Source organism: Heloderma suspectum, chromosome 3 (genome assembly GCF_057233095.1).
Source record: "Heloderma suspectum isolate Gila_16-S chromosome 3, 16-S_ref, whole genome shotgun sequence".
NCBI classification, from domain to species: Eukaryota; Metazoa; Chordata; class Lepidosauria; order Squamata; family Helodermatidae; genus Heloderma; species Heloderma suspectum.
The window spans coordinates 119,010,672-119,036,605 of NC_139460.1; the positions used below are offsets into that span (position 1 = coordinate 119,010,672).

Genomic DNA, 25,934 nt, shown 5'->3' on the forward strand with positions numbered 1-25,934 from the left:
AGAATGAGCTCAAACAAGAAGTTAGGGTGGGAAAAAGGTTTCCAGGAATGTAGAAGTGACATCAAGTAGCCACTTGATGTATTATTCTGACCTTGTGTCAATCAATATGCGTCAGTCTCCCCTTCAGGTGTGTACATTTGTCAGCAGTGAAAAAAATGAGGAACACAGCACAAAAGGAACAGTAATTGAAGCATAGCCTTGATAGGCTCATGTTGTACTCTCTTCTCACATAGTTACAGGACCTGCTATCTTGTGGCCAACTCAGCATGAATGTGCAGTATCTCAAGAACAAAATAAGGTGTAGCAGCTGAAATTAGGAGATTCTTCCTGTTCCAGAATAAGGCATGGCCATTAAAGTACAGTACAACCAGAAACCTGAGTGAGTTCATGTTTCTTTGACAGCTGAGGACATGAGTAACTTTGGCCCAGAGAGTCAGGGACAGCTATTGCTCCCTGCACCATCACCAAAGTTCTACCCCTATAGCCCTCAGAACAGCTGCTGGTGCTTAATTTCTAGAAAGAGGTATGCCAGGTTGAAGCCGTGCTCATCTGCACTTGAAGACCTGCACTTTAATGTTATGAGTGAGAGGACAGATTGTGATAACACGCTGCCTGGTGAGAGACAGGCACTGTTAAGCATCACAGTGGCAATTCATTATTCCTTCCTATATTCCAGGACTCTGGCATTTAAAAAGTGTTCTGAGTGGATCCATGATAACTCCTGGCACAGAATAATCTCTGACAGCCACAAACCCTAATCTCCCTGGGTGTCAGAGGAACCATAGCTCAGTGGTTTAGAGGGCATGCTTTGCATGTAGAAGGTCCTTGGCATCTCCTGTTAAAAGGATGAGGTACTGGGTTATATGAAAGGCAACCAGTGGCTAGTAGTCCTGATGGGTATATGTTTCCTCCAGTATCAGAGACAATATGCCTATGTACACTAGTTGCTGGGGAACATTAACGGGGTGGTACCATTGCACTCATGTGCTAGCTATGGGTTTCCCACTGTGTGGGAACAGAATGCTGTGTGAACAGGCCACCCTGTGAACAGAACTCTGAACTAGATGGAGCTTTGTTCTGATCCTGCCTGGCTAGAGATGTGAAGGCCTGGGGGAAAAAACCCGGAAAAATTTGGGGGGGAAACATTGGTTTTCTGAGGACTGTGTGTGTGTTTTTCCCCCGAAAAATTGAACAGCTTTGGATTATGAAATATTTTCTTTTAGAATTTAAGACAAAGTATGTATATATTGTTACCCAGCCTTTACTCTCCCCAAAATGATTTCTAAAAACTATGTAATAAGAACACTTTTATAGAAAGACTGGAGATGTAAAATGTCTAGAAATAATGAAACCATGGAGAAATTTTTTTTAATCCTCTCTGTGAGATTCCCGGCATAGTTATTGCTTTCATTCCTTATTAAAATTATTGATCTGAAGTATATTTTACTGATAGACATTGATCAGACATTGATGCTCAGTTTCCTGACATCTGAGTAGAGTCATCATTGTGCATTCTTGACAGTAAATGTGCATTCTTGACAGTAAATGTGCATTCTTGACAGTTTGGGTTTTGTTCTATAGAGTCCTGTGTCTGGGGGCTTGTTCTGATTAGATGCTGTAGCAGTCATTTAATGTAGTTCTAATCTATTCAAACAATATTTACTAATTTACTGAGTTTACTTTTAAAAGTTTTAAAATATAATCATAATTTTATGAGCAAACTAAGTTATTCATAAAATAACTTTAGGAACTTAAAATAACTTAATGTTCCTAAAGCAGCCCTCCCCAACCTGGTGCCCAGCATTCCTGAGCATTGGCCATGCTACCTGAGGTTGATGGGAGCTGAAGTCCAAAATATCTAGAGGACACCAGGTTGGGGAAAGCTGACATAAAGCAACGAAGTGACTTCAGATCTGTAAGGAGCTGTATAAAATAAGTATTATTTTTCAATTTTCCCCCAAAATTCCATTTTTTCCCAGGAAAAAAACAAAAAATGATTTTTTCCCCATGGCCTCAAAATTTCCAGAAATTTTAGATCTCTAAGCCTGTCTCTTCTTACATTCTTAGGAACAACCCCTGGGGAGTGGCTTCCAGTCAGAGTAGAGCAGGCAATATTGGGCTAGATGAACGAGTAGTCTGACTTCATAATAGGGTGTTTCCTGTGTTCCATAGTTAGTTCTAGAGATGAGAGAGGTGGTATAGTATAATAGCTTGTAGAATGGGCTGTGAATTGGTTAGTTCCAAGTTCCGATCTCATCTTTCATTTATAAGTGGCCTTACATATGCTGCTTAGGCACCTGCAGTCCCTATGTCCCCCCGCCCCCACAAATCTGCAATGTGGAGATAATAATATTGACCTACCTTCCATGGTTATTATAACAGTTACAAAAAGATTATGTGAAATGCTTTCAACTCCTCCGAAGTATTGTTCCTTGACAAAGAGCTCCATGCGTCAAGGATCAATGCTGAAGACATTCTTGATAATTCCTCCACAGCTATGGAATGCCAAACTGATACAGAAGCAGTGCTGAGCATGTTCTTTAATGAGGGCAGGCATTGTTTTTGGATTGCTTTCATGAGCCATCTAGATCTGTTTTCTCTCAAGAACCACCCTCTGTGGGTTGTTGGCTTTTTGCTTGTGGAACATTGTGACTTGATATACGTATGTGGGACTAGCAGGTGAATAGTACTGCCTTGGAAAGGAGGTTAGACTAGCTGGTCTTTGGTGCAGTACAACTCTACAGTCCTCAATTTCATGGCCTGAGGATAAGTAGGACTTGATTTTAGTTTTATACCTGAGACCCAATGTGATGTATGAAATAAGAGTATTGAACTTAAGAATGGAGAAACCCAGGTTCAAAAGCATTCACTCAACCATCAAGCTAACTGTTGACCTTGGACCAGTTATGATCTTTCAGCCAATGCTGTCTTACAGGGTTGTTGTGAAGAAAACATGGGATAGCCCTATATATACCTCCTTGAAGGGCCAAGGGTAGGATGTAAAATGAGATAATAAATAGTTTGGGTGTTGATATTTACACAGCCATCTGGATACTCAGGTGTCATTCCCTTTCTTTAATATCTGGAACTGTTGTAACAAATAATGTTATATTCTTTGAAATTTTAATTCTAATTTTTATTTTATATATGCTGGGATTAGTCCTGAGGTTTTGAGAACAGAGCGGCAATACATTGACATTTAAAAAAAAATCCACCACCACAGAATGAAATTCCAAATGATGAGAAAGAAGAATTAGGTAGGAAATGGAAATAATGGCAGAGGAAACCTGAAGCAAACTGAAGAACGAAAACCTCATGTCACTTTTCTGAAGGCACTTCCAGCCAGATGTAAGATTTCTCAGGTATCATGTATGCTAATTGAACTCTCTTGACAGTATTGAACTCTTAAGTTCAAACAGGAGTTTGTGGAATTAACAGTAGGACCAGTTTTTCATAGTCCACTTGGCAAAATTGCAGCGGAATTATGTGCTGCATATTTTCCCTTTTTCCCAGTTCTGATTTCCACTCTTCAGGTTTGGCACCAAATGATGAAACCAGAAATGTGGGAAGCAACGTTTTGGATACAGCCTTAGATTCACTGACATGCTGTAGATCCAGGGCCAAAACCATTACTTTAAATCCTTATCTAGCAGCTATGTCTCTCTTTTTTTCATTTTTACTCTAAAATAGGTGCAGGAGCCTTGATCCAGATTGGGACCCTAGCAGGGGTGTAGGGGGGCTTTTAAGATCTGGATCAGGCACCTGCCCCTCTTCTGTAGTAAAAATGAAAAGATGACATAGTTCCTAGACACACATTGAAGATAATGTCTGTTTTGGCCCCCAGAGAGGGAAAGAAGAACCGTACCAATGCAAAGAGAATTAGAGTGAATGTGTGGGTTACATTTAAATGTGAACATGCTTTGAACAAAACTTTTTTTAAAACCCTACCCTTAAATCCAAAGAGGGAATAGATCTGGTTCTCTTCACCAGCTCTGCTAACTTGCATGTGTTCGTCATGGGTGCTTCCTGTCACTACTGAATTTTTTCAGTATTTTTCGTTGTTGGTGTAGAAGAATCACTGATAAGTAAACACCTTCAGTGGCATTGTCATTGGCATGCATTCAGCCTTCTCACTTAGGTGTTTGGTGTCCTTCCACAAGGATGATTGCCCATGTGTGCCAAGTGCAGATATTAAATACATGTGAAAGAATAAGCAGAATTATGATAATTGGTGTCTGCTTGCTTGGCATGCATTCCCCATGCATAATAAAATGTACATTAAATTACTCTCAACATTATTACCATGGTGTGTTATGAAATTTGAGTAGATAGGAAGAAAAACCAGAAGTGATCGCAAAGGAATGGTGGTCAAGAGGCTCCTTGGAAGTGATATTGAAACTCAATTTGGAATAGTAGTCATTTCTTTGACATTGGAAGGCTCAATACTATTTTGAATGGAAATCCTATGAATTACTAAGAAGCTGACTTGAAAAGAGTATACAAAAAATAGACTACACATACCTTCTGAGTAAGACAGATGATATAAAGATTCTTAATGTAAATGTTGCCATTATATCTGTCATACCTATCTCCTCATTAATATACAGCTACTTTTTGCCTGGTACTTTCGTTGTATTCCTTCCAGCACCAGGTAGAGACCTTTTTATTTTCCCAAGCATTTTAGCTTTCTAGTCTTTTAGCTTTGCAGTTTTAAATCTGTATTTTAAATATCTGCGTTGCTGCTAGGTTTTATTCTGGTTGTATCAGTATATTGTGGTTTTAATGCTTTAATATTTTATATTGCTTTACGGTGTGCTTTTTGGTTTAATTTTGTGAACTGCCCAGAGAGCTTCGGTATAGTGTAATGGGTGGTATAGAAATAAATACATACATACATACATATATACATACATACATACTTTTCACTGTGTCCAGTAAGGCTTCAGGGTATTGAAAAGTTGTTCATTTCTCATTCTTCATATTTGTCTTGTTCTCCAAATTATTCAAGTCATGATTATTTTTAAATGCAAATAATATAGCTGCCACAGTCCTGTCTTATGAAATCCATGAAGCAGAGACTGTCTGTATTTAATCTATATGAAGTAAAGATGGGGCTTCTGAAAGTTACAGAAAATGGAATAATATATACATGGCATCTGAGGTTCTTATTCTAACACTCCAAGTGAGAACTATACCAATGTGGGGCTTACATTACAGTTTATGCTAATAGGCAGGTTGATCTAAAACACTTTCCATAAATCACTCAATGAAATCTACTTTGGTTATGTGTCCTTATATGATAAGCCTGTTGGGGGGTGGTGGGGGGGGTTGTGGCGATGCTGCATTTCCCCTTTCTCCTCTATAAAATAACTTGCAACCAAGCATGTATCCAACAGCTGTACTATCTTCTGAGAATGTATTTATCTTTCTGTCTCCCTTCCCCCCCCCCCCACTCCCATGTAGTTGCTTATATTCACCCCACGGAGCCTATGCCCAGAGCAAACTTGCCCTTGTATTGTTTGCCTACCGACTACAACATCTCCTGACAGTAGACGGAAGCTACGTGACTGTTAATGTTGTAGATCCTGGAGTAGTGAATACTGATCTCTACAAGCATGTCAACTGGGCATCAAAAATGGTCAAGTGGATGACAGCCTGGCTCCTCTTAAAGGTACCTGGAGGGATATTGTAATGGTTTGATTTCATGTTGATGCCTCTTGTGTGTAGTTAAATATGTATTAAGTACTTTCTAGTATTTCTGGTACTTTACAAACTTCTCATCTATTTTTGTTGTGATTTTCCTGTGCTGCTGCAGAGATGAATTAGAAATGCCACTGCCTCAGGAAGTTGATCCAACACAGAGATGTGGCTAACTGGGAGCCCACAGGCCACAGCTAGTCCTTTCCAGCCCCCGGCACCTGCCACCTCAGAGGCGGCACTCACATGCTGCTGCAGGCCCAGGCAGCCCCAGTTCGGCCAACAGCTTCACAAAAGATACTGCTTCTAACCTGGCTGGCCAGCTTCCCCTCATCCTTTCCCAGCACACTGATTCCGAGGCATCCTTACCTTCAGCACTGGAAACACTGAGAGGAGGCCCTGCTTAGAACCAGCGCAAGCCTCGGGAAGAGATGTGGCCCAGCTCAACACAAAGTACCTCACAGTCATGCTCTGCTTCTGAGCTAGGCCATTTCTCAGCCTCCCCATTGCCAGAAAAAGGCTAAGCAGCAGGTAGTCACCTCAGAAGTGACTCAAGACCCTTTGGGCATCCTTTTTTGATCTAGGTCTCTGCCTACCAAGCAAGCCTCTGGAAGCAGAGCAGCCTAAGATGGTTGCAATACACTTTACAGTTGTGTGCCAGTTCTGAGCCAGTCTGCTCCTCAACGTTCTCACTGCTGGAATAGAGAGAGATGCTCTAGGGCCCTCTGTAATGATGCTTCTGGTTCTAGGAGTTAGAGTGCTGGGAAGGACTCTAGGCTCTCCCTCCTTTGCAGCACTGGGAATAGGACTGGTAAGCTAGAAGGGAAGCTGAGAGTGCTGGTTGCCAGCTTTAAGTGCAGCTTTGCACTCAGCACTCCTCTTACCACTAAAAGGGATGAAGAGCTAGAGACCTCTGCATTGCCATAGAGGTATCTGTCACATCCTCCCCTTTTATGTTGAGAAGATTCATCAGCCCAGGGAGCTTGATCCTCCCTAACCAAAGACCTGGCTGACATTATCACAGGGTAGTTAACAAGTCACAGTTGTTTGTTAACCACCTTGCAATTGTGCAAGCCATCCCAAAGAGTCTGGGGTGGTGGGAATCCATTGTGACATCCTGGCAAGGAGTGTTCAGTCTCTGAGCAGCTGGGCCAGGAGGATCTGTTCCCCCCTCTATGAAGGGCATGGTTGTGATAACAAATAATAATCAGTTTGTCTGCCTGGCAAGTACAGTGGTGGTGGAGGTAATGGTTCTTTTTCTTCTTCTCACAATGGAGTGAGACAAATAGCAGAGTTCCCCAGAGACCTTTGGTCAAATTCCCATATTTGCATTTTGTATAGAAAAATTGTCCCAACGTGATTTTGTTTGCTTGTCAATTTTATGCGGGGAACATTTTTTTATATATGGCCCAACATGATGACAGCTGGTGTTTACTAGGTGAAATAGCTTGTTTATCTTGTGCAAGCTTTTCACTATCAACCAAGCTGTACTTGGCTTCTGGGGTGCTTCTCCACATGGAGCATTTTCACAAGTGGTGTAAAGGATGCCTTTTCATCTGGAGCACCATCATCATGTGAATGATGTTAATTCAAGAAGGGGCCTTCTAGCTAATGCCAGTTTACATTCAAATAATAGATGTGAGAACTCGAAAACTGATTTAACTGTCACATTTCAATAGGAACTAAGAATTTCTTGAGCTAGTACAATATTCAGTTAAAGTGGCACAGTATTTCCAGTATTAGATGAATTTGCAGAAAAATTTACAAAGGGAAAACCTGTATTTGTCTTTCATTCACATTATAAAGGGATACCTGAAATAAAACTATGTTATATGAAAAACTCCCCAACACCCCAACATAAATCAATAATGTTAGATCTGGGTCTAGATTATTCACACTTGACAGTTTAATTTTCAATTTTGATATGAATATAGTGCTAATCTAATGAAGTGTTATTATCTGAAACAGGGAGTATAAAACCAAGTTATTAATACACTAAAATCATTCAATGATAGAGCCTGATAACGTTGTTTAAAGTATGTTATCTGTTCTCCAGCTTTGCTTATTAGTGCATCTTGAAAACCTCCACTGCTTTCCAAAAGAAACACACTCCATTTTTATTACCTAAGAATATGTTGTGTTCTCTCTTGCGTGATTGCATTCAGAGGCATTTTTTAAAAACTCTTTTTGACTCACCTGCTGATATTAATTTTCTTTTGGAATATGCAAGTAGAAGCTGGCACTTCCCACCAAGCTGCTGCAACAGGAGATTGAATATGTAATTGTTTCAAGTGCTTCTTGTGCTATTCTGCTTTACTCATATATCAGAACAGAACAATTAGTTTTATCAAAGGAGTACAGCAACGACTAAAAACGGTCATAGTAGTAGCCCCGGATATTTTGTCTCTCTTTCTCTTTCTCCCTCTCTTCCATGAAGTACTAGTCTAGTTTAAAAGTCTGCACAAAACCTATTTGTCTTGACAGCACAAAACCTATTCTTGCAGATCAGCTATTAAATTAAAACTATCTTACCTGGCTACAGCTAACTTGTTAGTTAATGCACTTTATATGTATAGCTGGGTGGACACTAGACCAAATTCTCATGCTGCCATTAACCTTCATGTCCTTCTGCTAAGCAGTAACTACTTTGTAAAGTTCAATTTATTTCCTGTAGAACTGTACAAAGCAGAAAAACATGGAAGTGGGGCGTGCAGGTAGCAATTTGCAATCTATAAATTGAGAAGAGACCATGCAAAGAAGGAAGTATTAGTGTGGTAATTGGAATTCTGATGAGAAAAATCAAAGCTTCAGGTAATCTGTTCCAGAGATTACGGAAATACCCACGTCCTACAGAATTTATTTTCACAGGAAGTATGGATCAGATACATGACAAAGCCATTGCCACTCCATAGAGGCACTTTGGTTACAGGTAAGATGGCTAATGGGTAGCAACTCCTCCAACTGTACCACCCCCAACTGTCCAAAGGTCTCCTGCCCCCTTAAACAACTCTACTTGTTTGCTTTTTTCTTTATGCTTGAAATTCACTCTCAGTGCCACCTTCCTTTCTTCTTTCAAATCCCTCCTCAATACCCACCTTTCCTGCAAAGCTTTTGGCTTAACCTCCTAACTGTATTTGCGCAGAATCTTCCCATGTTACCCTCTGTTTTCTGCTGAAATGTATATTGTACATTCCTCAGGTAAGGACCTGTCTTTTTGCTTCTGTTACTCTGTAAAGCATCCAGTAAATCCAAGATGCAATATAAATCATTATTATTCCAAAAGTAAAAAATGGATAATAGAAGCTACAAAGGGAGGGTGATTGCAACATCTAGATCACAGGCCAAGTACAGGTGTGTTTGAGATTGTAAGACTGATCAACTGTTTCACAGACGTTTTGAATTTGGGCTTTTGTTTACCCCTTTCACAATCTTTTCCAGAAGTGGGATGGTAACTGACTGAACACAGGCTAAGTGAAAAGAGATTTTAGGCCATTTTGTACCCTGTTTTAAATGAGGAAGGACCCTAAGTTCTAGTGGTAGATCATATGCTTTGCCTGCAAAAGGTCTCAGGTTCAATTCCTGGCATTTTCAGGTAGGCGTGGGAAAGATCCCTGCCTGAAACCTCAGAGAGCTGCTGCCAGTCAGTGTAGAGCCTACACTGGGTTGCCAACTGCTGCTATAGACATCAGTGAGCTAGATAGACGAGTGGTCTGACCCAGTACAGGGCAGTTTTGTAAACAGGGGAAGTTGACTGCAGCCAGTCAAAAAAAGAACTCAACTCCTTTTAACTTGCTTTCACGAGATAGGATGGGCATGGATGGGTCCAGTTTATAAATTACCTGTTCATGTTTGGTTTGTACCGAATACATTCATTATACAACCTTCTTGAACCAGAACATTAGGTGCTTAGAATGAAGTATCCCATACGATGGAAATATATTTTAAAAACTGACACTGCTAAGAAAAGAAAAAAGAAATAAAGGCATCAAGTATCCTGTTATACACAGCTAGAAGAATAACGTGTGACATGTTGCAATAACACCACAAGCTGAATGTTTATTATCAGTAGTAACCACATGATTAGGTGGCCGTTTTTACAAGACAAATCTGATAGGATTGGGCATGCAACAAAACACCCAATAATTTTCACCTATGCCTTACGTTGATCCCGTACAGCTGCGCAGGTAGAATTTAATGAATATGATTGTAAAAGTAGATATAATGATTTTTAAGCAGCAAACAAATTGGTGTTGACAGCAAGAAAAAAATAGGAGACAACCCTGATTCAGAAACAGTATATAGATAAATGCTTGCTATTTGTGGAATCTTGGGGTGGGAAATGGCTCCTCACTTACTATAAGTAGCCGAAATGACACTAAGTGAAAATATTCAACTGCCAGTGTGCTGGAACAGGTGAAATAGTGCGTGCTAACTGAATCACATTGGAGGAGGAAAAGGGAACTGATGAATGGGGGGAAAGGAGCAAGAGGAAGGAAGGGCCCATACTTCATTGGTAGACTACGTACTTCCCATGTATTCCAGGTTGAATTCCAGTTCAAAGGATCTCGGTTAACACAGTTCGCAGAGATCTGTGCCTAAGGCCTTGGAAAGATGCTGCCTGTCAGAGTAGACCACACTGGCCTAGATGGACCACTCATCTGACTCATTAGAAGAAAGATTCATATTATCTCTAGGGTGGGGGTGACCCTCCAGATGTTTTGGCCTGCAACTCCATCATCCTTCACCATTGGCTGTGGTGGCTAGAGCTGATGATATCTGTAGACCATAACATCTGGAGGGCCACAAGTTGCCCACCCTTGCTCTAGAGCTCAGGGCTCCAACATGCCCATGGAACCAGCGTGCCTGCAGATCCTCTCTTGGCGCTAAACAGGCTCCCTACCTCTCCTGATTTTTATTTTATTTCTTAGGATTTTTTTAAACTGGGAGACTGACATTCTGTAAGCAAAGCACAGCCCCCCGGTGCCATCTTTACTGGGGTTCAAAAGTGTAGTTCTGTGTTTCAGAGCTCATACTCCCCTTCTGCTTTGTATATAGGTACTTTTCTTTTAGACTCACTGGTTTGCCTTCTCGGAAAGCAGTGTTTTGTGACTAGCCATGCCTGCCATAGCAGCAATTTTATGACTGGGCAAGCCCCTTACCATAGCAGCTTTTTTGTGAGTGCCCATAACGCTCTCAAAATTCAAAGGTGCCCACCAAACCAAAAAGGTAGGGGACCCCTGCTCTAGGGTGAAGGAACAAGCTAAAGCACCACAGAGTTTCGAGTTCCTTGTTGTATCCTACTGCTGTTTTGAAAAGCGGCTAGGCCAGGAAGAAAAACAAAGCAGGAAGCGAGCCTTGAAGAGGAATAAGAGGAGTCATATGGTGTGCACCTCACAGTCTCCCCTACATATATTTACAGTGCCAGACCATGCAAAAACCTGCCAGTCTGGAACACCTTAAGCAAGTCACTGGACAGTGTATAGGAATCTATCGAGAAGACTCTAGTATGAAGTCCTCCACCAAGTTGAATTGAATGATCTCTGCGGTGCTTTTATGTTTGTTTCATTTATTCTGGCCTGTTTTGTTGACTTCTGTATGCTTAGCACATATGCTGTGTTGCGAGAGAGCTCCATATCATGAGCACTGATTTGGAGAGTCCTCTTACAGCCTTTTGATATGAATCAGTGGGCATTAACGGCTGTGATCTGTTAGCATTTCACACCGTTAGTGATCTATATGTTTGCCCCCTGATGTAAATCCATGCTGAAATTTAGAAACAAGGAGTCTGTTGAATCATAGTCCATATTTGAGCTGTCAGGAAATAAATGGTCCACTGAACTGAAACATAGATATCTTAAACTGCCTTGCATTTGGTTGCAGTTCAGTAATCTCTCATACCCACTGCATTGTTATCTGCAGCCTGTAGGATTCTTCTTTCCTCTTACCTGTTGTGATGGAAATGTATCTCTGTGAATAATACTCTGAGATTCATGCCTTATTCAGTCCCCAAGGTACTAGGCAAGCAGACAGAATCACTCTAGTAAAGAACCACTGCATTGCAGACCTGTGTTTACCAGTAGTTTGAGCCCATATAAACTTCTAATGGAAAATGGGAGACATCAAGAGTAAATCTGCATGAGAAGAAAATGTGTGCTGATCTTTCTTTATGCTACCTTCAGACAAGTGACTTGTCTGAAGACATGTAGAATTCAGGTGTCCATGAAATCAACATATTTAAGTTGGAGGACAGTAATTTTCATTTATTAATTTCATGTATTACATTTCTATACTCATCAAATGCTGAAGCTCTCTGGCCAGTTTACAAAGGTTAAAAATCTTTAAAGTGTAGTACTGCACACATTAGAAAAACCATTTACTCACAAATATATAAACAGACAATGCACACACACATACCGTATATCTAGGCAATGTTAAATAATCAACAATGAGAAAATTCCAGGACCTGATTAAAACCCCATCACATACTGCCAAATGCCTAAGAGTAGAGGAAGGTCTTAACATGGCGCCAAAAAGATAACAATGTTGATGCCAGGCAGGCGTCGTTGGGGAGATCATTCCATAATTGCTTTCACTTTCTTATGCATAGAGATTTCCACAGATTCCATCATTAACCAGATCTCCTCTGACCAAGGATTTAGCCACCTATTTTAAAACAGTAATGCTGCAATCCCATACCCACTTACCTGGGAGTATGCTCCATTAAACTCAGTGGAATTTTTTTCTGAGTAAACTCGCATTGGATTGTAGTGTAAGTTAACTTTATACTCCTTCCTGCCTTCGAACATGTTCCTATCCTCTGTCTACCATTTCTTTACACAAACCAGCATACAGCCCTTTTGACCACTGAATTGAGTTTTTTTTCACCACCATCCCTGCCTCTCTGCCCCTTTCAGATGCATGCTTAACAGCTTCCCTTTAGTCCCAAGTGTTTCCCTTTAAAAGTCAGCCACAGTTGTGTATTGTGTTTCCAGTGACCCAGCTTCAAGAGTTGGCACAGAGCACTCTGAGCCAGCGGCAACGAACCTGGCCATTTGGATTTTTTGTAGCCCATAGCACTGTATATAAAAGTGCACTATCATCCTGATGTTCCTCTTGGCAAACAACATTTCAAAGTTTTAGTCATCACATAAAGAGATGATGTCATTGTACATGTAGTTATTGCACTGAGGAATGACAGTACTTTGAGGCATTTGGCAGGTTACAAAATTCTCCCACTACTACATGCTGTTTGTCACTGTCAATACAGTGCAAGCAGTAGACAAAAAAACTTGCAATTACCTTCTGGTTAATACACTTCAAAATCAAAAGAAAGGGCAGAAGCCATGACACTGCTGACAAGTAATTAACAAGCCCTCATCCCAACACAAAGGCACACACATACACACTGCTTGGAGGGAACTTTCCTTAATGATAGAAACGATAGTCATAGGAAATGAAAGATGGCAATTAGTCTTTTCTTTAAGAAAATAGACAAGTCAAGAAAGAAACTGTAAAATGTGAGTGTGTATGGTCATCTTATTCTACATTTCATGTTATAAAATTCCACAGGAACATTAATTATAACAATAATAATAATAGAAATAAAACATTTCTTAGGGCTAACCATTGTTTGTACGTGTAGCATTATGTTATAATTTATAGCTTTTAAAGTATTCTGAAAGCTTTCAAATTATGTAGAACTCTTCCTAAAGTGGACCAGTTAAGGCTGCAATACTATACCCAGCCTTCACCCACCTGGTGACCTCCAGATATTTTGGACTTCAGTCCCAACTAGCATGGCCAGTGGTCAGGAATGCTGGGAAAGGCTGCTATTCCCACCGTTGACTAAAATGGGACTTAACTTCTGATTGCATTGTAAGGCTGTGTGTAAATAAGGTCTACTGAATTATACATTTACCTGTGAGTAAGGCCTCCTGAACACAGCAGGGCTTACTTCTGAGTAAACATGTTGGGCTTTAGGATACATCTGTGCAAGCTCTAGGCTGTCAGAAAGCCACAAATAAATCAGCCAGAACAAGCAGGATGGCTTCATAGGGCAATTCTACACCAGCCTAAAATCTTGCATTTAAAACAGGGCTTTCTGCTTCCATTTTAAATGAAGGATAACCACCCCCTCTCCTTCCCACCTCCTTCTCCCCGTAGCTGAGACTTCTATTATCTTTCATTGATCTCACTTCTCTTCTTGCTGCTTCTTGCTGCTTAAACTCTTTTCATGGAGGAAACTGAAGCAGAACACAACAGGGTAATTTGATAGCTCATTATCTGCGATCTATTTAAAAACGGAACAAAGGACATTTATGTAAAGAGCCCACAAACTTCCATGAAGGAACAATCTCAATCATAGGATAAAAGCTCCATGTGATGAAGCCCATAGATAAATGTGTTTCCTCCTCCCTTGCTGCAGCAATATAACTCTTATCATTTTAACAGGGATTGATGCAATAGCAATGTAGGCTTGTGGAATCAGAACTGTGGCCTTTTTGTGGTGGTTATTAAAGACTAGTAAAATGCAGTCCTTGCAATGGGTCCGTGGCTTGCAAGAATGGTGGATGACAGGGGAAAAAGTGCTTCTCATAGATTCTCGAGTTGCATACTATGGGAATAGTAAGCTAAAAATCAAAATATTGATTGCTTGTGCTTAAGGAAGATAGTGCATCACAAATGTAAACATAACATCATTTTGTGTCTTTTTAATAGCATGTGTTGTTTATTAATAGCGACTTGCCCACTTAAAGGCTTCAGTAATTGTTTATGTATTAGTAGCAATGTTTAAAACTCAAATCAGATCTGCTGCTCATTAGATGCAATTATCATCACTGATTCTACTGAAAGACACTTCCATGCACCAGCAGCCTAAATAAGGAAATTAATCATACATGTTGGATGGGTGTATGAAGCAACTGCAGCAGTAATAATTAAGGCAGTATTGCTGGTAGGGACCTCAGACACACAAAGAGGCTTTAATCGTTTTTCTTTTAATTAAGTAGCCATGTGGCATTTCAAAGTGGGGACACTGAGGCCTCCTGTGGTGCTCAGCACTTTAAATAGTTGGTGTTGCTTAGTGCTTCACCTGCAAGCAGTGTAGCAGCTAATTGTGAGCACAGCTCCTTCAAAGCCTCCACAGCCACCTGTCAGGCAAAACTGTGGATATCAGGTGCTTCAAGCTGGTACACACCGAGCCAGTCTCTTGCTCCAGCCTGCCCCTCTCACATGATTTGGCTTCCCTGTACAGCAAAGGGACCTGTACTGAGCATCTCCAGAAATGTGTCGCAGAGATGCTATTGGATACTGTGCCTCAACTCTTCACATGCATCTCATTATTGAATTATTTACCCCAAGGGGGAATATTGCTGTCCAAATGCTCTGTCCGTTGTAATTGCCAGGACCACTGCTATCTGGCACCACATTGCACTTGCAACCTATACTGAAATGGGTTAGATGGTTTGGCCTACAATTCCCATGATCCCTCACCGCTGGCTAGGGGTGATGGGAATTGTAGGCTAAAAAAACAACAACTGAAGGGCCACAAGTTGCCCACCTCAGCTTTAGGAATAGTGTCACAAAAGAAACACCAAGGTGCCATATATCCCTTAGCTGTCCCAGATCTTAATCAGCCACATTGCTTCCCCAAATCAGCCTGAACAATAGCTATCAGCTGGTCATCATGAGGATTGTGACTCCGGCCACTCCATGCTGCAAACCATCTCCCCTTGAGCTTTCACCAGCCTGGCCACTATTTCCCAGATAAATAGTGTGCCCCACATCTTGACCTCTCTAAGGTATGCAAGAAGACCTTTAAAAACAATTACTGCTTCCAAGTACTTAATACTTCAGGGCACACCAACTGACTTCAGTCACTCACCCAATAACTGCACAACACTTCATTTCCAATTATCATACACCAAAGCAGGTCATGAATGATAGATGAATAACAGTTGGGTAGAAGAACTGTCGTTCAGTCGTGTCCGACTCTTCGTGACCCCATGGACCATAGCACTCCAGGCCTTCCTGTCCTGCGCTCTCCCGGAGCGTGCTCAAGTTCATATTCATTGCATCCGTGATGCTATCTAGCCATCTCATCCTCTGCCGTCCCCTTCTCCTTTTGCCTTCAGTCTTTCCCAGAATCAGGGTCTTTTCCAGGGAGTTTTCTCTTCGCATTAGGTGGCCAAAATATTGGAGCTTCAGCTTCAGTATCTGTCCTTCCAATGAGCAGTCAGGGTTGATTTCCTTTAGGATGGACTGATTTGACCTCCTTGCAGTCCAGGGGACTCGTAAGAGTCTTCTCCAGCACCACAGTTCGAAAGCATCGATTCTTCGGCGCTCAGCCTTCCTTACAGTCCAGCTCTCACAGCCATACATTACTACTGGGAAAACCATAGCTTTGATTATACGGACCTTTGTCGGCAAGGTGATGTCTCTGCTTCTTACTATGCTGTCTAGGTTTGCCATAGCTTTCCTCCCAAGGAGCAAGCGTCTTTTAATTTCATGGCTACAGTCACCGTCTGCGGTGATCTTGGAGCCCAAGAAAGTAAAATCTGTCACTGCTTCCATTTCTTCCCCTTCTATATGCCAGGAAGTGATAGGGCCAGATGACATGATCTTAGTTTTTTTAATGTTGAGTTTCAAACCAGCTTTTGCACTCTCCTCTTTCACCCTCAACAAGAGGCTCTTGAGATCCTCTTCGCTTTCTGCCATTAGGGTGGTATCGTCTGCATATCGGAGGTTGTTGATAATTCTCCCGGCAATCTTAATTCCGACCTCTGATTCATCCAGCCCGGCATTTCTCATGATGTACTCTGCATATAAGTTAAATAAGCAGGGTGATAATATGCAGCCTTGTCGTACTCCTTTCCCAATTTTGAACCAATCGGTTGTTCCATCTCTGGTTCTTACTGTTGCTTCTTGACCCTCGTACAGGTTTCTCAGGAGACAGGTAAGGTGGTCTGGTACTCCCATCACTTTAAGAATTTGCCACAGTTTGTTGTGATCCACACAATCAAAGGCTTTAGCGTAGTCAATGAAGCAGAAATAGACGTTTTTCTGGAATTCTCTTGCTTTCTCCATGATGCAGCGAATGTTGGCGATTTGATCTCTAGTTCCTCTGCCTCTTCTAAACCCAGCTTGTACTTCCGGTAGTTCTCGGTTCGCATACCGCTGAAGCCTAGCTTGTAGGATTTTGAGCATCAGCTTGCTGGCATGTGAAATGAGCGCAATTGTGCGGTAGTTTGAACACTCTTTGGCATTGCCCTTCTTTGGAATTGGAATGTAAACTGACCTTTTCCAGTCTTGTGGCCACTGTTGAGTGTTCCAGATTTGTTGGCACATTGAATGCAGCACTTTAACAGCATCATCTTTTAGGATTTTAAATAGCTCGGCTGGAATACTGTCATCTCCGCTAGCTTTGTTGTTACTAATGCTTCCTAAGGCCCACTTGACTTCACTCTCTAGGATGTCCGGCTCAAGTTTAGTGACCGCACTATCATGGCTATCAGGGACATTCAGATCTTTCCTGTATAGTTCTTCTGTGTATTCTTGCCACCTCTTCTTAATCTCATCTGCTTCTGTTAGGTCCCTGCCTTCTTTGTCCTTTATCATGCCCGTCTTTGCACAAAACGTTCCCTTGAGATCTCCAATTTTCTTGAAGTGATCTCTAGTCTTTCCCATTCTGTTGTTTTCCTCGATTTCTTTGCATTGTTCATTTAAGAAGGCCTTCTTGTCTCTCCTTGCTATTCTCTGGAACTCTGCATTCAGTTGGGTATATCTTCCCCTTTCTCCCTTGCTTTTCGCTTCCCTTCTTTCGTGAGCTACTTGTAAAGCCTCATCAGACAGCCACTTGGCTTTCTTGCATTTCTTTTTCTTTGGGGTGGATTTCGTTGCTGCCTCCTGAACAATGTTACGGACCTCTGTCCATAGTTCCTCAAGCACTCTGTCTATCTAGTCTAATCCCTTCATTCTATTCCTCACCTCCACTGTATATTCATCAGGGATATGATTTAGGTCATACCTGAACGGTTTAGTGGTTTTCCCTACATTCTTCAATTTAAGCCGAAATTTTGCAAGAAGCAGCTCATGATCTGAGCCACAGTCAGCTCCAGGTCTTGTTTTTACTGATTGTATGGAGCTTCTCCATCTTTGGCTGCAAAGGACATAATCTGATTTCGATATTGACCATCTGGTGACGTCCATGTGTAGAGTCGCCTCTTGTGCTGTTGGAAAAGAGTGTTTGCTATGATCAGCATGTTCTCTTGGCAAAACTTTATTAGCTTTTGTCCTGCTTCATTTTGTACACCAAGGCCATGCCTGCCTGTTATCCCGGTGATTTCTTGACTTCCTACTTTAGCATTCCAATCCCCTATGATAAAGAGGACATCTTTTTTTGGTGTTAGTTCTAGAAGGTGTTGTAGGTCTTCATAGAACCGATCAACCTCAGCTTCTTCGGCCTCAGTGGTTGGGGCATAGACTTGAAGTACTGTGATGTTGAATGGTTTGCCTTGGATTCGTACTGAGATCATTCTATCATTTTTAAGATTGTACCCCAGTACTGCTTTTCCCACCCTTTTGTTGACTATGAGTGCTACTCCATTTCTTCTAAGGGATTCTTGCCCACAGTAGTAGATATGATGGTCACCTGAATTAAATTCACCCATGCCTGTCCATTTTAGTTCGCTGATTCCCAAGATGTCGATGTTCAATCTTGCCATCTCATGTTTGACCACCTCCAGCTTACCTTGATTCATTGATCTGACATTCCAGGTTCCTAAACAATATTGTTCTGTACAGCATCGGATTTTCTTTTCACCGCCAGACACATCCACAGCTGAGTGTCCTTTCGGGTTTAGCCCAGCCGCTTCACTCTTTCTGGCGCTACTTGGAAATACCCTCTGCTCTTCCCCAGTAGCATATTGGACACCTTCCGACCTGAGGGGCTCATCTTCTGGCGTCATATCTTTTAGCCTTGTGATACGTTCCATGGGGTTTTCTTGGCAAGAATACTGGAGTGGGTTGCCATTTCCTTCTCCAGTGGACCACATTTTGTCAGAACTCTCTGCCATGACCTGTCCGTCTTGGGTGGCCCTGCACGGCATAGCTTATGACTTCACTGAGTTACGCAAGCCCCTTCGCCACAACAAGGCAGTGATCCATGAAGGGGATCTACCATGAAGGGTAGAAGAATGCATATCAGCAAAACAATATATAAATGTGATTTGCTCTTAATCTAAGGGCCAAACTACACATTATGCGGGAGTCATTATCGGATCATCTAATGTTTTTATGTTTACATTAAGCTGCTGCGTGGACACCTGATTTAATCGGAGCAGCAGTGGTGGGAGAGGGGAGGTGTTTAACCTTTCTTCCTCATTCTGTTTGTCCAGTATAAGTCATTACCATTAAACTTCTATTCCCCAAGGGAGAAAGTCTCTCCTCCCTGCCTTGCAAGGCTAACAGCAGTTTTGGAAGGTGATTTAAATGGGGGGAAGGGTTTAGCCCCCCTCCTTCAGTGCCACTGATCTGATTTAAATCTGGAGCCTACCATAGCAGTTTTAAAATAAAAACATCAGGCAGTCCAGCCCCAGATCTTCTGTGTAAGGTGTGCTTTGGTCCTGACAATGCAATAGTTAATGCATCATCTTCCTGTGTGACTAGGCCAGGGCTGAGCAACTTATGGCCTTCCAGATGCTTTGGCCTTCAACTCCCATGATTCCTCACCAATGGCTGTGCTGGTTAGGGATGATGGGGCTTTTGGCCAAAACATCTGGAGGGCCATAGGTTGCCTACCCTTGGGCTAGGCTCTCTCTTTCACCACAAGGTACCCACCAAATAATTAGTTCCCAGATGAATGATGGAAAGCAAATCTCAGGATCATGAATGTATTTGGTCTGTCTTTTGTCAACTTTTTTGGAAAATTCCATTATCCTCCAAACCAGTCCAGCATACACCACTCTTGCACCCACCCACAAAGCCAGACCTACAACTCTGTCCACTTCAGAGTATCAGCTAGTTCTTGATTTCCCTCTTGTCTTTCAGTTATCACTATTTGTTAAAATGGGCTTCTGGGAAGTTTATCAGCTGAGGGGGACAGAGGATTGATTTAATTTGGTGATGAGCCAGGATGAATTCCTGGTATAATTTGGGCAAAGAGCCACATGGACAGACCTGGGTAGTAAAGCAAATTACACAAGGGATAAAGAGTAATTTATGTATAGTCACTGTTTGTGTTTGCAATACCATGTGAAAGGGGTTAAATTGCTTAGTTTTATCCCATTATGTATTCCCATTTATGTTCATTTTGATGATACATCTACGTTTTTAAGGCTGTAATCCTAAACATACTTAGCAGAGAGTAAGGCCCATTGAACACAATGGAGCTTACTTGTGAGCAAACAAGTAAGGAATGTGTTTTTACACTTGTCTCATTAATGATTGTGCATAACTGTTACCTTTATAGTAGGCCTCAAAGAAGTCATAAGACTTTAAATGTGTTTAGTTAATCAGCTTCTGTGTACCTTTGAGATCTCCTCTTTCTTTCTTTGGTCTCCACAGTGTTCCTTCTTGGGATTGAGCAAGGCCCAAGGAACTTGTCTGTGCCACTTGAGCACATTTTAAAAGCTGTATGGTTAAGGATTTACAGATCTCAAAGTAAAGAACATTCTAGAACTCTGGTGCCTGAAACAGTGGGCATCAGGTCACTTTATGCGTGTACTGAGAATTCAGAACTATCCTCGAATTAGGAAATGTTCTGTAGAATAAGGCTAGAATCTTGGAATAGAAATTGTAAATTAAAGGTCTATAACCGTATTCTGATTAAGTCAAATGCAATGAAACAGAAAAATGTTGTAAAAATATTCTGAAATTGAGGTAAATATCAATTAGCACATGTGTTTCTCTTTATCTACATAATCAATACAGCCCTCATCAGCCTTCAGTTCTCTGTTTTATAAAAGAACAAGGGAAATGCATAATTCTCATCTAGATTTTCAGTATTTTACATTGCTACTCAATGTTAAGAGCTTCCTTTCACCCTCAGTTGTGTTTAAAACAATAGTCAATGGATTACATACTTGAAATTATGGGAACACAGGTTTTGCAAAGGAGAAATAATTAAAGCAATTTATCTCACAGAATGAGACAGGGTGTTTGGTTTGAATAAAAGTTAACTTTATTTTCTTTTTCTCCATCTGTGTTTCTCCATTTATGTTTCAGGCCTGAGGCTTTGCAAAGTTCACAAATAATTGTAATCCTCTTAGTGAACACAGATTTAAGAACTAAAAGGTCAGCCATACTTCATTCATTCAGGATATTGTGCGATTAATGCAAAGCAATAGTTATTTTAAATGTTATTTTCAAAGGTGCTGATCAGATGGCCCCTCTAATTCCTCCAGTGCCTTAGCTGGCTTAATACCAGTCCTGTGGTGTTAAAGGGCTGCCATAGGACCTGACAAAGGATCCAAGATGGTTAGTGTAGATGCTGATGCACAAGAGAAGAAAGTGCACTGTTGACATCCTTACAAATAGAATGAAAATTCAGCAGCCTCCCCTTTCACACCAACCAGGTAGCTCACATTGATCATAAAGAGCTGCAGCACAGGTTGGCCCAGTATGGGGCTGTGTTCGATCAGGCTCTGCTGATGTTGTCATTCCCAGGCTGAAGCGCCAGCTAGAGCTTCTCCAACGGCCACTTCAGCTGGCATCTGACTTCACCTGCCCTGTGCCTTTCACCGTGGAGGATGATGCAGAGCAGGCAAAGCCACCACTCCTCTTCCCAGTAGGAGCACTAAGTAAAGAGAATCTCCTTGTTATCTCCACTCTGGGGCTGCTCAGACAACATAAATCACTCAGTAGTTGAGTGTGGGTTGTTGTTGAACTGTGGGTTTTTTGTTGAAGTGCGGGTTAGCATGTTGTCTGCACCCAGGAGATTTTCCACAGGGTGGCTTGTTAATGATACAGTATGGCTTGTTAACTGCCCTAAACAACCCAACAACAAACCATGGGTTCTCAATGTGGCTTGTTTGAGAAAAATAAGCCACACTGCATGGTTAACAAGCCACCCTGCGGAAATTGTACTGGGTTCAGACAAACAACCCACACTCAACCACTGAGCATTGTGCGAACCAAGTCTGTCTGTGATCAGATAACAAGGGGGAAGGGCTGTCTGCAGGCCAGATGGGTTAGAGTCTACCTTTTCCTTTTCTGTTGCCTTTTCGTCATCTCACTACTTCTTACCCAGAGTCATTTATTTTTCCTTTTCACTCTTAGAGGCGGAACAGTGGTTTCTTGGGAGTCATCTAACCTCAGGGGCTTCCCAGCACCAATAACCATTGTTTGGGTAGGGTCATGGGTTATGATTTTTAGTGTACAACAGGTCCCAGGTTCAAATCCTAAACAAGATCAACCAGGTGAGGGAGTTAGGCTATAAAATTTTAAACTTTAAAATAGGGAGGGGGGAGGATTGTAGCTCAATAGCAGAGCTTTGAATGCAGAAGGTCCCAGGATCAATGTCCACATAGGGCTGGGAAAGATCCCTGTCTGAATCCCTGCAGAGCTACTGCCAGTCAGTGCAGTAGACAATACTGAGCTAGATGAATGAGTAGTCTGACCAAGTACAAGGCAACTTCCTGTGCTCCAGATACTGATCTTGCGTACCCACCTTCATAATACATTGTGGTTTATTAATATTAACATTATTTGTTACCATCAATGTACACAGTGATTTATGGAGTAGCATACCCCACCTCCAAATCCCTGTATGTCATTAAAGTCTTAATTCTAACTTGTATTTTTAGTTTATTATGATGAAGTGGGCTCTAGTCCATAAAAGCTTGTACCACAAAAGTCTGTTAGGCCTTTAAGGTACCATAAGACCCTTTTTATGTTTGCTTTAACATGGCTAGCCTTCTTGAATCCTAAGCCCTCTAACCATTTGCCTCATCTTGGTCCTACCTAGCCTGTCATTCTTCTTCACACTTAATACACCATCCTGCTCATTCTTCCTCATTAAAACATGTATTTATATCCTACCCTTCCTCCAAGGAGCTCAAGGCAATATACATGGTTGTTCACCCACCCACCCATTTTATAGTCTCAGCAAGCCTGGAAGGTAAATTGGGCTGAGAGGTAGTGACTGGCCCAAGAAACTGACTGAGCTTTATGGCTAGGTGGGGATTAGATATTGGTTCTCCCCAGTCCTAGTCTGATATTCTAACCATCGCACCACCCTTGAATGTATAAAGGCACAATCCTATGTATGTACAATTTTTTTCTCTGAACTCCCAGCAAAAAAAAAAAAAAAGTCCCACAACTCCCTGCAACTAACCATACATAGGATTGTGCCCTAAATCTCTCTTCTGTCCTCAGAAAGTGATGAGAATGTCATACCATATAGAAACGTATGTTTGCTAGGTTTTAGATGCTCATGCACTGAGCTAGATTATCAACATTTTCTCCTCAACTCTGAGAGCTGGGCAGCATTGTGTTCTTTAACATTTAAGCCAACATTATCTAGCACATGGCTGGCTGCTCAGATAAAATATCTGCTTATGCCGATCTTACTGATACCTTCTCTTTTTATTTATAGCTACCCAACAAACCAAACAGAGTAAAAATTCCAATAATCTCCCTTACGGAAAAATCTTAAGCATCCTTACTATATCCCATTGAATTCAATGGGACTGACTTTTGAATAAATGTGCTAAGACGATCCGACTAAAATATGTTTAGGGAACTGCAAAGCGCTCATAAAATCTTTGTTTCAGAATCAAGAAGATATCTTCTAACATTTTGGGTACAAAATTATAAAGTCTGTCAAACCAAAATACTACCCTGGGCACTTAACAACTAGAAACAGTCAGTTCTTACAGCTATTAACTATGACCAGTGATAATTCCGATTACCACTGATTATACTGGTACAGTGTGAAAGTATGAATATGAATGGAATCTCATAGCATGAGATTGGAAGCTACAGTCTCCAGTAATAACTTTTGGCAAGAAGCTTTAGGCTGAGCAGGCAGCTGATCTGCGTGAAAAGAGTAAAAAGTTAGGTAGGGGGGTGGGAGAGGAGATAAATGAGTATGAAAGCCTTTAACTCAAGGGGAAAATGATCTTCCAAAGCAACATTGCACTTGCTTTTCCTCTTATTTTTTCTCCAGTGGAACAATCTACATTTTTAGAGTTTCAGATATTAGAAGAACTGGATTTTCTTAGCACAACACTTTTCTTCCTGACTCTGTTAGGCTGACTTTATACTTAAGAACCCAAGAAGAGCTGTGCTGCATGTTCTGTTCCCACAGTGGATAACCAGATAGCCCATTGGGAAGCCCACAAGCAGGACATGAGGGCAATTGGGACCTTTCCTGCAATAAGGACATAGTGTATCCCCTTAAGCAATTCTGATTATTTTGTGTGGAAATATATATGAGAGACATCTGATTCATTCCAGAAGTTGTTTTTCAACAGAATACCCATCCAATTCCACCAGTATGATAATAACTTGTTAACGTTAAGCATATTTTAATATCTACAAAGGCACAACAACCAAGATCAACCAAGGAATCCAAGACAGAAAATTCTTAAGCAGAAATAACAGTTATGAGGACTGTCTCAGAGCATATGCAGGGTAGCTTTTCCCTCACTACTGAGCTATCGCAACTTCTTCCCTCCCCATATACTTAGAAGTACCTTTCACTTGCTGCTATACTCCTACAGCCTCTTCCCTCCCCACACATTAATTACAGAGCGATGGCATATTTTCCACACAGGCCAAAGCTCCCTCACTTCTCTCTTTAGAAATGAAACATAGATCCCACCTCTGTTGTCAGCAAAGTACATCAGAGAATACATATTTTCACTGTACAGTAATAGGAAGCAGAGGGGTAACTGCCATTGCAAATCCCAGTTCAAATTTTAAAGGGATCTCCCCTTCTATCCCCTATCCCTGTAAACGTTATAGTTAAAAGCCATTAGCTGTGCTATTTCTTCTCATAAGTTGACCATTCAGCCTCTTTCTTATTCTCTGCCCCTCACCATCTTTTGTCTCCTTTTCCTTTCTCGGTGGTGTGAAGAAGCAGAGCTCACTGACCAATACTAAAAACAAGTCATTTGCATCCTTGGTTGACTGAGGACTCAATGTTTATGTGTGCCCTGGGTCCCCCTTAATGTTTTTTTCTTTCCTGGCTCGGTTCTCCAACCAGTACCAGATAACTGGATCACACCGCTCCTTTAGTTTCCCACAATACCCCCAATCTAGCATTGTTCTAGGAATAAAAACAGTCAGGTAGAGCAATATATTTTGCACATCTTATATACTAATGGCATACTCTTTTTTTTTTTTCGACTGTTGATCCTTTTATAGGCAAAACCCAACTCCTATCTATGCATAAGTGGGAGGAATCAGCAGGCATGGGAAAACCCAAAAGTTTCCAGTTGTACAGTGTGTGTGTTTCTAGGGAAAAACCCCAATAAAGGGAAAACCAGACCACTGAAGACTGAGCATGCTCAGTAGGCAAGAAAACTGTCTGTTGTGGAGTGGGGGAACGGAAAACCGAGGGCGGGGGAGTAAAATTGAGGTATCCTGGGAGAGGGCATAGTTGGCTGGCTGGAACCCTGAACAAGAGCACTCCACACTGCAACATTCTGTTGCAGGCTTCACTTGTGCATTATATTTTGTTGTTGTTGTTCAGTCGTTCAGTCGTGTCCGACTCTTCGTGACCCCATGGACCACAGCACGCCAGGCCTTCCTGTCCTCCGCTCTCTCCCGGAGTGTGCTCAAGTTCATATTCATTGCATCGGTGATGCTATCTAGCCATCTCATCCTCTGCCATCCCCTTCTCCTTTTGCCTTCAGTCTTTCCCAGCATCAGGGTCTTTTCCAGGGAGTTTTCTCTTCGCGCATTATATTTTACCATTGTTATACTTCCTTTTTGTAGATATAACCAAAGTACCTTTTTAATATGTAGCACTTTATATTTACAGCATGTTCTGCCATCTTATTAATACCATTTGGAATTAAGCACCACAGAGGGGGAAACAAAAACTAAATCTGCATTTATTATTAGCTCTGCAGCAAATACTACTACTTTAGGTTTTTTGGAATTTTACAGGAGCCAAAACATTTGAAGGTTGTGTAGCTTATTCAGAGAAAATGCGATATGCATATAGTTTTACCTAGTGCTTAAAAAAAAAGACTAGCCTAATATACCAGCTTATACAGCATTTTATGCCC

At 41.4% G+C, this 25,934-nt stretch overlaps 1 protein-coding gene across 1 annotated transcript in view; it reads left to right on the forward strand.

Moving 5' to 3' along the window:
- DHRSX (dehydrogenase/reductase X-linked) overlaps positions 1-25,934 on the forward strand; it is a 193,196-nt gene that overhangs the window by 150,820 nt on the left and 16,442 nt on the right. The window contains exon 6 of the mRNA XM_084844282.1: positions 5,464-5,671. Coding sequence (XP_084700408.1) covers positions 5,464-5,671 — 208 coding nt within the window. The remainder of the gene's footprint in view (positions 1-5,463; positions 5,672-25,934) is intronic.